General features: G+C 44.7%; 1 protein-coding gene across 9 annotated transcripts in view; it reads left to right on the top strand.

Annotated features, from left to right (window-relative positions):
- The window catches only part of LOC137430556 (angiopoietin-1 receptor), a 352,893-nt gene that overhangs the window by 214,081 nt on the left and 126,367 nt on the right, over positions 1 to 12,445 (top strand). For all 9 annotated transcript variants that reach the window (XM_078779299.1, XM_078779303.1, XM_078779309.1 and 6 more), the window contains exon 15: positions 961 to 1,210. In XM_078779299.1, coding sequence (XP_078635425.1) covers positions 961 to 1,210 — 250 coding nt within the window. The remainder of the gene's footprint in view (positions 1 to 960; positions 1,211 to 12,445) is intronic.

The following is a 12,445-nucleotide window of genomic DNA, read 5'->3' on the forward strand; positions in this document are numbered from 1 at the left end:
TCGCTGATCTCTTTTTCCCAACTCGACCAACTGCCGCGCAACTCACTTACTCACTCTACTGAAAGTCCTGCCGCCCACGTATCACTCCGTGGCGGTGACGTCAGCCTTGGCGCACCACCCAATCAGTGGCCTCTACCGAATCACAGGCCTGTGGTGTCGTCATAGCACGTGGCACTCGAGGTGGATAGGCCTCTCAGAGGTGTAAATGGCGGCGGCCATGCGGCGGTGTCCTGGTCTGGTTTCCTTCCTACGTCATGTCAGGGGAGGGCGTTATTTAGTGTTGCGCTAGGGACTTGTTGGAATGTCTATGTTGGTCTGCAGTGCCAAAAGGGATAAAGGTTTGGCTAACCAGGTGAGGACACACAGGGGCGCTACTCTTTAATCCCTAACTCTACTTAACACACGAATCTCCTGGTAAGTTCACAAGTATACATCTTAACCCGCCAAACGCCTACACATACTAACTTAAAGGTACATGGTGGGTTCTAGCTATCGCGACATCTCGAAGCATGTTACCTATTCAGATCTAGCTGTTCTACATATTGCTCTACCCCCTCCCCCCCTGACGTAACAATATCTTGGAGGTGTAGTGTTCAACTCCTGAACTGACTATAAACTGGAATACTGGTGCTCCCAGGCAAGGCATTGCATCATTGAGTATAACATCCTTCAGAGATATTAAGCTGACTGTCCTCATCCACTAGCGCTTGCTGGTGGACGTTAAGGATTTCATGATGTATTTCAAAAGGAGTAGGCTATCGTATGCAGGTAAAATGGCCAGATTATAAACTCCTGCTCTAATCAATGGGGAGCATTCTAAGAAATATCCTCACTCTAAGAAATGATGTAAATTTGCGCAGCCACAGCGAAGTGCTGCATGCACATGACCATCATCCTTCTGATGGTCATGCTAAAAAGACTAAAATTGGGATGCAATCATGTGTGCTTGTTGGTGTGCAGGGGTCGGAGCCAGTCCTTCGTTTCCACCCAACAAGGCTGTCACTGGCAGGTCGCTCTCGCTCACGTCATGCATCCTCCCAGGGCACTGCACAGTACCAAGCTGAGCCTCCGGGCCCGACCTATCCAGCCCTTGCTTGGCACGACATCTCCTTCCGGGAGGTTATTGGCCAAGGAAACTTCGGCCAGGTGGCACGTGCAACCATCACTTGTGGAGGCCGCAAGTTTGATGCAGCAGTGAAGATGCTCAAAGGTGCTTATGAAAATGATATTTGGCTGGTGGGAGATTTGGCTGAGATTTCAGCCGCTAAACGTTTACCCAAAGTATTATGATACCCGGAGTATTTTGTTTGGGTTGTGGAGGAGATTATTTTTGGAGTTAATTCTTGTTTTAAGGACAAACAATACCAATAGCAATTTAATTCAAATGAAAGCAAACCATTGTGTTGGAATTTAATGTGTTCACTTGCAAGAAACTTCAATCCAAGAGGAGGCCATTCGGCCCACCAAGCCTGTGCAATGGTTGCCAACCTATGGTTGTTTGTCCGTACTATTTCCTTTCTAAATACTGAGCGTCAAGCAAGGAAGTAGTATGTACAACTTGTAAAGTCTTTGGTACGACTCAGCCGGGGTTCAAACCACTGACCTCCCAGATTCAGAGCAGACACTCTTTCCATTATGCCATCAAGTTTGATCCCATATGCGGGCACATCATTCCCATAAGTGGGCATATCCCATACATCAGCAGATCGTTCTGTTATCGGTTTTGGTGTCATACTGGATTGGTAGTTTTCTACACATTACAAATTCCTCTTCCATTCATACTTCAAAATGCAGTCGTTTGCTCACCCATCACTTTTTTCTGAATGTTTTGGGGTTAGTCTATCTTACATTTACAAAGTTACGTGATCCTTCATGGGTGTCCAGAATGATCAACCATGTAATAATTTTTCCAATCCTGTTTAGCATGTAACCTATCAAGTGTTATCCAAAGCCTTTTGGAATGATTTTTTTGTTGTTTGTTTTTTTGTTTTTTTGTTAATACAAGATCGAGGCTCGTGAAAGAGCGAACATTAATCGCACAGAAAGACAAACAGACACATACAACAAATAACATCGGGAGCGGTAGACAAGATGGTGAGAGAGGGGGAAGGACACAAACACAACATTTGAGAGCAGGGACCGAGAGACATGGAGACATCGAGAGAACTGTGGGAGGGAGAGGGCTTTGGGGGGAGGCATGGTAAGGGTGGGGGTATATTGTGAGGTCCTTTAAGGCGTAATTGTTTTTGCTAATATACTGTTTTATGATAGATGTTATTTAAACAGAATTGTCAGACTTACGGAAGAACTTGTGTATAAATCAAGTGGAAACCATGGACAGGAGGAAACCTTAGTGGACTTTTATATGAATTATAGGGACGTTTAGTAGACAATGGAAAAATCAACATAGCACATGCGATTTGAATCTTAAACTCAGAATCTTAAACTTTCTCTAACAATGCCAAGCCAAATAGGCCACAATGCAAATTACTGGAGCTTTGTATAATATGAAGGCATTTCTACATAGATACCCATTTTATTAAGATCTCGATATTCGCTCTTTATCCAAGAATGCCTTTGGGTTCATTTAAACAGCAAGATAATATTTTGTTATCTATAAAACTGTTTAAAACATGGAGGTAATTGGTTTTGTGGGAGGTTTAGTTAATTGCACCTGCCCTTAAAAACTAGATATCTGTGATCACGGAGCGATCTCCCAGAGTAAGCTTCCCCCAGCTTACCCTTGGCGATCGCCCACGACTAACTCTTGGCCCGTGATCCAATGATGACCACATATTTTTCTGACCGACATATGACCTTGACCTTGAACATTTAGGCATAGAGTGTAAATAAAGAAAATATGTCCCCATATACAATCTATCCATAAAAGTCAATTTCATGCAAATCAAAGGAAAATTATTAAAGTTATGATCAAAAAGGTTTTTGTTTTTTTGTTAATTAGGTCACAATCCGGAGTAGGTCAAGAATACAAATCAAATAACAGTTGCACAAACAACTTCAGTGCAGCTCCTCTATTATGATGCAAGAACTTATTGGAAGGTCAAGTGGTCTTTGAGAGTTCGCATTGGCAAAATTGAGCGATGGAAAAAATATATATATATAAAAATCGCATCTTTTTTTTCAGTTCTCCATTTGATCTTGATCTTTAACCCATAGAGGGAAGATGCGACTTGCTCTAGGCTATCTAGATAGTGCAATTTCCTTGTGAATGGACAAAACGTAGTCGAGTTATTGTGAAAAAAATGTTAAAATGACTAATTAGGTCATGACCATAAAATTAGGACAAGGTCAAATAAATTGTCAACCCCGCATACTTTTTATTCCCATTATTGATGCAAATTTTCATTCCAGAAGTCCCAGCCGGATCCAAGATACAGCTCGGAAATCTCAGAAATTGGGAGTGTGGGAAGAAAAAAAACTAAAAACTAAATGGTGGTTTAGTTCTCGTAGGGGTCAAATAAACTCTGGGGTACCATTAAAAATGGGGGGGGCACTAATTGTGGAAACAAACCCTACAATAGGTATAAGCCACCCTCCATCCTATAAAGGGACGCTTATCTATTTTAAATGGAATTTGGTATGGTTTGATTATCCTTTTTAACATTTGCTGTTCTTGCATTCTGCTCCCCTTTTGGTCTGGAGTCTGTAGTACATTTCTGTAGTGATCTCTCTTTCTTGCTTTCATTCTCACTCTCCCACTCCTCTTGAAGTGGATGACCTCTGGACTCTCTCTGTCTCTCTATCTCTCTCTCTAGCTGTTTTTCTCTGCCATAAAAATGCACAGAGGGAGCTGGACACATGATTGCAGCTTCTTCTTTTCCAACAGAGGGCAAGCATTGCTGCAACGTGACGTCATTTGTTTTAAATCATACTAGCAGCTTGCTCTTTATTTACTTCTAGAATTTAGAAGAAGAACCACCTTTAGAGGCCATTTTTCCCCGCAGAGCAGGGGTTGGCCTTTTTGGGGCACCGTGGTCCCCTTTTTGAAGCAATGTTTTACAGCCGGATGCCCTTCCTGCCGCCAACCCTGTTGGTCGCCTTTTGCAACACACAGGGAATTACCAGTGACCTGGTACTCAATTTGCCGACCTCGGAAGGATGACAGGCTGACAGGCTGAGTCAACCCCACTGGCGTTAATTCAGCGATCGACCAGGATTCGAACCCAGGATCCTAAGATCCCAAGCCAGCACCCTAACCGCTAAGCCATCACCAGGCTTCAACTTCTGGAATTTAGCTTGTATAATAAAATAATAATTGTTTTCTCAAGGGCGATAGCAGTGCTTGCAAGCGCATTTTAAATATTAAGGAGTGAAAATATATGGTGAGATGCATTGGTTTCGAATTTTTTAATCAATGGATTTAAAGAGCAGAACTGCACAGTGGGGGATAACAATTGAGGATGATATTTATATATTCGTGTTTTAAAGAGAGAATTATCTAATAACAAAACCCGAAATGGTCATGGTCAATGAAAATCGATCATTGCATCCAAATTGTAAACCTGGTTTCTGTCAATAACAGCAACAGATGTTCATTTTTTTCTTCCCCCATCTTCAGTAATCCAATTCATGGGAACCGAATAAACAGTAACCCGTTTTTGCTCTCTAAGAATTTAAATCTGGGTAATCTTTGGCACTCATCACATACTGACAGCCATTTGGATACTATCAATTCCAGGGAATGACAAGGTGTCAGAATGCGACAAATAAGTTGCTGGAAAATATTCTGGTCCATTTGGATCAATTCCTGCCGAAGAGCATCTTGTTACTGATCTGGAGTTTGAACTATACCTAACATCATTGTAATGCAATCGACATCATGTCTCACATCTGGTTAATCCGATTATCAGATCAGGTAAATGAGCTGGCCGATGCATATGGAGAATGGTCTCTTACTTAAGGTATATCTATCACAAAGAGATGAAGCATGGTTCTCCAACAGGACAACTTCAGTACCAATAACACAGGCAAAAGGATGAACAAAACGATCATAGTTTGATTCCTGTATTAAATTTACCAGTTTCATTTCCATTAGGAAATACATGTAGGTTTGTATGACTATCATAACTGGAGAGTTCAAAGAACACGATACCCCAAGCAGTGTTAAGTATATATTTAAATTATAATAACATAATGATTCCAAAGATTGTTAAAATTAAAAAAAATTCTGGAAGTTTAGCGCCACTGAAGCAGTCTTGTATACATGACCTTATACACCGCAACAAGACGATGCTGAGTCGCAGTTTAGGAGATAGAAGCTTTATTGATACCCTTTCACATGCCACACCATGTCATGCTATATATCGATCGATATACAGTCACGTGAAAAAGTAAGTACACCCCATGTAAAGTTTTGACTTTTTCAACATATTTCAACATATAGCTATTTGATCTTCACTTCAACAATATTGATAGATAAAGGTGATATAATATAACAAATATCATGAAACATTTACATTTTGTAGTCCATTGTATAATTTAAATAAACATAAATGCAAATTTCGCATGTGGAAAAAGTAAGTACACCTCTACATTTATCACTACTTCAAACACCTAAAATTAGAATCAGGTGCACCAGCTCAGGTGCAAATGATTAGAACATCGTTAGAGAGGATCTTGGAGGAACCTGTCTTATTTAAACCTCAGACATTTAGATTGGTTTGCTCTTTGTTGTTGAAGTGTGCGGCGTCACCATGCCTAGATCAAAAGAGCTCTCTGAGGCCTTCAGAAAGAAGGTTATAGATGCCTACGAATCTGGGAAGGGATTTAAAAAGATCTCCAAACAATTTGAAATCAATCATTCGACTGTCCGCAAGATCATCTACAAGTAGAGAAGATTCCAAACAACTGCCAACTTGTTCAGGCCAGGCCGCCCCAGCAAGTTCAGCCCGAGAGCAGACTGCAAGATGCTGAAAGAAGTCTCTAAGAACCCTAGAATGTCATCACGGTACCTACAGGTAGCTCTTGCCACTGTTGATGTCAAAGTGCACAAGTCTACCATTAGAAAGAGGCTGCACAAATTTGATCTGCATGGGAGGTGTGCCAGGTGGAAACCTTTGCTGTCCAGAAAGAAGATCAGGGCAAGACGAAAGGTTGCCAATGAACACCTAGGCAAAGACCAGCACTTCAGGAACAATGTGCTCTGGACAGATGAGTCAAAGGTAAAGCGATTTGGCCACAGTACCAGAAGACATGTCTGGCAAAAACCAAAGACAGCATTTGACCACGAGAACGTGATACCAATTGTAAAGCATGGTGGTGGAAATATTATGGTTTGGGGCAGCTTTGCTTCATCAGGGCCTGGGCAGCTCACCATCATAGAATCCACTATGAACTCTTCATTGTACCAGAGGGTGCTTGAGGATAATGTGAGGCCATCTGTCAGAAAGTTGAAGCTCAACCAAAGGTGGACCTTGCAACATGACAAGGACCCTAAACATACTAGTAAATCCACCAAGGAATGGCTGAAAAGAAAGAAATGGGAGGGTTCTGGAATGGCCAAGTCAAAGCCTGGATCTGAATCCCATCGAGATGTTGTTGGGGGATTTGAAACGAGCTGTGCATGCAAGAAACCCCTCAAACATCGCACAGCTGAAAGAATTCTGCATGGAGGTGTGGGCAAAGATTTCTCCCAGTCGATGTCAGAGACTGGTAGACAGTTATAAGAAACGCCTACTTGAGGTTGTTTCTGCCAAAAGGGGGCAATACCACCCATTAGAGCCAAAGGTGTACTTACTTTATCCACATGCGAAATTTGCATTTATGTTTATTTAAATTATACAATGGACTACAAAATGTAAATGTTTCATGATATTTGTTATATTATATCACCTTTATCTATCAATATTGTTGAAGTGAAGATCAAATAGCTATATGTTGAAATATGTTGAAAAAGTCAAAACTTTACATGGGGTGTACTTACTGTTTCACTTGACTGTATATATATATATATATATATATATATATATATATATATGTAGCATGTTTCTTGGAAGTATTGTGAAGGCGATTTGTGTTCTATAGTGTTCAATTATATAATTCAATTTAAATAAGGGTTTGAAGAGGTTTCAAGGCATATAAAGAAATAAATTCCAGGTTTACCGCCATTTCCCCCAGTGTCTATTATATTAAATCACCTTATATATCTTGTTACATTCGTTCTTTGTGCCTGTTGTTTGTCCTTTTATAATGTCCTGAGAAACAGTAAGTTTCCCGTTTGGAATGATTTTCTATTTTGTTTGACTGCAGGCAGACTAAGTAAAAAATATTATCTCGCTCCTCTCTGTGCATGTACGATCGGGACAAATTCAGAGACAAGGTACGGTAGAATGCAAACTTGTCTTCCTATTCATGTTTTGATTCATGTTCAAAATGGAACATTCGATTTACATAAGTTGTTCCTTGATCATAAACTGATAAGACAGACAGACAGACAGACATGAACCAATTGCTTAACCACACTTTTTGCTTTGTGTGCACGAGGTATTGAATACGAGTTCCCTTGTAAGGGAATTCAACACAAGAGGAGGCCAATCAGCCCATCAAAGCCTGCATGATGATTGCCAACCTCTGGTTGTCTGTGTTCTATCCTTTAAAAATACTATTTTGAGCAAGGAAACAGCACGTACTCTTTTTGACTGTTTGGTATGACTTAGCCGGGACCGGGTTTGAAGTGAGAGTGACCTAAGTCAGAGTGACCGCCCTAACCACTGCACCACCATGTCTGGTCAATACCCTTGATCAACCCACGACTACAGTGAACAAGTTACACAATGCAATGTGCATGCAAACCTCATTATGACATCTCCTTACACTTGGCTGGAGATCAGGATGTCTAAACAGAACGTTGACACTTTTGTAAAGATAAATAGCTGACAGTAAAAAGTTGTTGCTGACAATATTTGCTAATTCGACCATGTGGCGGGCTCCGTATGTGGCACAGGAGAATAAAAAAAGAATAAAATGGTTGATTTATTCGCCTTGAATGATGAAAAGGCGGTGACGTTTCAGGTTTACCTTTAGTCGCAGCAAAAGAGGAACCCTCATTTTGCTTTGGCAAAGGTAAAAAACCCGAAACGTCAGCGCCTTTTCAACTTTCAAGGTGAATAAATGAACCGTTTTCTTCATCTATTTATTCATCGTGAGCTTAACCATGCAGCCAATCCAATGCTGGCCTATAATGGATAAATCAATAATGGATAAACGAACCACTGTGCTACTGGATGTAGATGGTAATTGCAAATTAACCAAATGGAATATATATTGTTACAGACGCGGTTGTGGATGTTGGTTTACCGAGCGGTTTGGTATGACCGCGTCTGCACAGTTTACCCGATTATACTCGAACGTTGGCCGAGTCGCGCTACGCTAAATCAATTGAGGAAAGGACACAACGGCTGGGTTAAAATGACACGACACCAGGGGTTCAGTTCTCAAGACCTCCGGAGGAGGTTATAATATTACGGAACGTTAGATTACAAGGACAAGAGAGACAGCATAGAAAGGTAGGCACTTAAATACGGTCTTATAGTAGCCCCGACAGACGACAGATAAACGGGACAAGACTGACTCACACCGGGATTGATGGCAAGGAAGGGCAGGTAGTCGATGGCCAGCACAAGGTGCACCTTGGCTCAGGGACAGGTTCCACACGGTCCGAAAGATGCAGGGAGGTCTCTCAGCGCTCGGAGGTGGCGACTGGTTCTTTCCACTTCAAGCTCGGGGCGCATCTGACGTCATGTCCGGTAAGTCGCTGCGTATATCCGGCGGGGAGTGACACGCCCTCGGCTCGTTAGCTCCGCCCCAGATGGAATCGGCCCGTTGCTTCTGATTGGGTGCGGGGGGTTACCGGCTCCGCCCTTGACGAGGGGCCGACAGGCAGCCCCTTCGTGGTAACCCCGTCGGCGCACATGGGTAATGGCGGCTAACCGAGCCGGAGTGAGGACGCACACTCCCCGCGCGCTGTTGTGGTAGTTGTTGTTGTTGTTGTTGTTTCATGGGGAAGATGGGAGGAGGTATGGGGAGGTCCTAAACTCACTACTGGTGCCATACAATCACATTCTGGTGCAACGAAGAGTCAGAATTAATGGAAACGAGTCCTTAACTGACATAGACTAAGAATAACTAGCAAGATGTCCGAAAGTTGTCTACGTGAGATGCGGTGGACCTGGGCACGACATTTAATGGGGGAAGAAGGGGAAGGTCGGTTCTACAGAGTGTTGTTTACAGACAATGGGACTAGGGAATGGGGGATTGGGGATAGTTGGGGAGTATTGGGGAAATAGGGGAATATTTACAAGCGGATATGGAGGCCAAATCCCATATCCGCAACATTGCACCCTTCTCTACCCTCGGGGCGTCCCGACCCGATAAATCTTTACCTACGTTAGTGTGGCACTCAGATGTAGTTCCCTCTACTATTAACTCTACCCTGAGTGCGACAGTTTTACAGATGTTCACAAATGAGTAAATATGTCCCCCTGCGACGTTGCACCCTTCTCCTCACAGAAACACACCCACAGGATAACCGAATCGCGGAAAGAATTCGCAAACTAAACATACAGCCGGTAGGGAGCATTATTTACAAGACTACGCTGATATTTACACTACGATCCAGGACCTGTTTTTGGAGGAACACATGCAGATGTTATGCAAAGAGAGAGCACGCATGCCAGCATCGATACACCAATCCACGAGTGCTCTGTGGCCTTACGGCCTTTAATAATGTGCAGAGCACCCCATCCAAGCACCAAAAGCACCACCCCAAGCACCAATCGGTGCAGTCACCATTGTTCATTAAAATAAAAACAACAACCCCTAACCCTGCAGGTGTCTCTTGCTCTTCGTGTGGTGCACTTGGCCTTCTGGCTTCTTTTAAAAATAAAGAAAGGCGCCAACCGCGTCCATTTCTTTATTGTGGCCGTCAGGGGCCAACTATTAGTGGTTCACCTGTATGGCATAGGTGCCACGTTGACCCATAGGTCCATCCACGGGTGGTGCTTGGCCGCAAAAGAACTGCGGTCCATTGTGGGTGGCCACCAAAATTGCGGTCCATATGGTGTATCGATCCAGGCAGCAAGCAGCGAAAGTGCAGGCCCACAACTGCGGAGCCAGCACCTCTCTCTCCTCTCTCTCTGCCCCAAAGCCAGATCCTCGGAGGTGGGAGACAAAAGAAGTAGACAAGTGAGTAAGGTGGTAAGGGCGCAAAAGTGCACGCAACATTAGGTAATGCACACTAGGGGCACATGGGAACCAGGTGAGACAGGTACGTTCCTACCGTACGCCCCCCCCCCCCAACCAGGTAACCTACATGGCCCCTCCCTTACCCCTTCCTGCATCCACAAAACACAACACTACCCATAAACATCTATTTTACAAATCAACAAACGTCCCTACTGTCTTCCCCGTTCCTCCCATAAACCAAATTCGTCTTCTCTCCCTCCTAACCAATCAAATTTGCCATTTTCAACTCTCATCAAAATTTGCCATCTCCAACTCAACATCATAATTTGCCATCACCAATTCATCATCAGTCCCTCCTAGGGAGGGAGAGATGGAATCACCCCAATGTCTCATCCACGTCGTGATGCGTCTCACAAATCCAACAGCAATCCTTACTTCCTGCAACACAAAACAAAGAAAACACAGGTGTGGAGTCATCATCATCACCACAGGTAAGTGGCTGCGTATGGTGCGACAGGTTCATCAATCCTAACTATTTCCTAAATGACTTTAACAACTTTACATTACCCAGGGTCTTTCCCTGCCAATCCATTGGCCAACTTACACTATGGGTTCTAAAAACCAATTCCCATTGACCAAAATGTGGTGCCCCTCAATTTGGGGTCTCACTCCCCCGATTCATCTCTCGGTGCCCTCGCACAATTTCTGGGCTGCGACGTGTAGCTCTCCTAGCCGGTCTACCCACCTGCACACCCCCACCACTGCAGTTGCCTCCGAGCTTACCTGCTCCTTACCCTAACCTAACTACCTGGGGAAGGCCCTCTGGCGCTCTCCCCACTCGGTGCCCTCTCTGGCACTGGGCTACCCGGGTCCGTCCTCCGGATCCTCGGGCCCCATCCACAACTCTACCGGCTCCCAGAGCCCACCTGCGGCCTCACCTGGCCGACATCCTCACAGTGGTGGAGTGCCCAAACCAACTACACACACTAACAGGCTACACGCCCAGCCATTTCCACAACACTAATGCACCCATCCACAATACCATTCTGCAACCGCACCACAAATGCCAATATCCAACCACAATTTACCTATACCCTCTACCTAACACTTACACTACCCGCCCCGGGTACTCGTGAAAGGGGTCCACTCTTCCCCCATCCACACCTTCGCACCATGCACACCACTCCGTACCACTTACTCCAACTCTCTCCACACCACCTTTACTTGCACACCTGTGCTCTCACACCTGGTGCCACCTGCACCCTTCTCTCCCCAAGCGCATTCGCGCTGATCCACACACTCACTACTCATACACTGCTCCACACACCTGTCCAGTTGCACACCTGTGCAATCACACCTGTTCAATTCTCACACACACGGCATCATCTCAGCTAACTACTCCCTTCTGAAACTTGCGCTTCCCAGTCGTCCCTTTAACCTATTGCGCTCCCTCGTCATTATAATCCACATTAAACTACCTGCGTCCCCACTACAGGTATCAGTCACTAACTAACCTTAACGTCACCTAATGTCATCTTCGCTAGATCCCTACCAATATCCTAACCCACCCGGGCTAGTTTTCACTGCCATCATCCCCATAAACTATTGCGCATTTGCCCCACATGGGAAGGGTGGCAGGGATGCCACCCTTACCCACCGGGCCCATCGCTCACTACCAATTTTGCACATCAAATTTCAACAAATCAAAAATTTGCCAATCACTGCCCATCATCTGCCAATCATTACTGCCAATCCCTTGCCAATCATCAAATTTTGTTTTTCTCTAATTTTGGGTCCAAAACACTAACCTCATCACCCAGTCTACTCACTAATGCCTCTCGGTGCGCCAATTCCTGTCCAAAGCTCTGCTTCGTACAGCCAAGCCATGAATGCGGGTTGTTTGGTGCCAGCGGCTGGATGCGTCCGGCATTCGGGGCAGGGACGGGGGCTTACCCGGGCCGAGATCCCACGCACCACCTCGGCGTGGAGCCATCCAATGTCCCGATCTCGACCTGCCGGAATGCCTCAACAAAAAGTGGTCGCCATGACGACCCTTCCTATCCGGCTGCCCGCTCCGCCTAGTGGAGCACGGACGCGGCCGTTCAAAGCGAGGCCCAGCGCGCACCGAGGGCCCGATTCGGCTAAAAGTCGACCTAACCGCTGCTCCGTTTAACGTCGATGCTTCACCTGCATGCTTACACCCCGCAGCCCGTTCCTTGCTCACACATCCAGCCGTTTCCAT

This window comes from Myxine glutinosa, chromosome 1, assembly GCF_964187855.1.
Source record: "Myxine glutinosa chromosome 1, kmMyxGlut1.1, whole genome shotgun sequence".
Classification (NCBI taxonomy): domain Eukaryota; kingdom Metazoa; phylum Chordata; class Myxini; order Myxiniformes; family Myxinidae; genus Myxine; species Myxine glutinosa.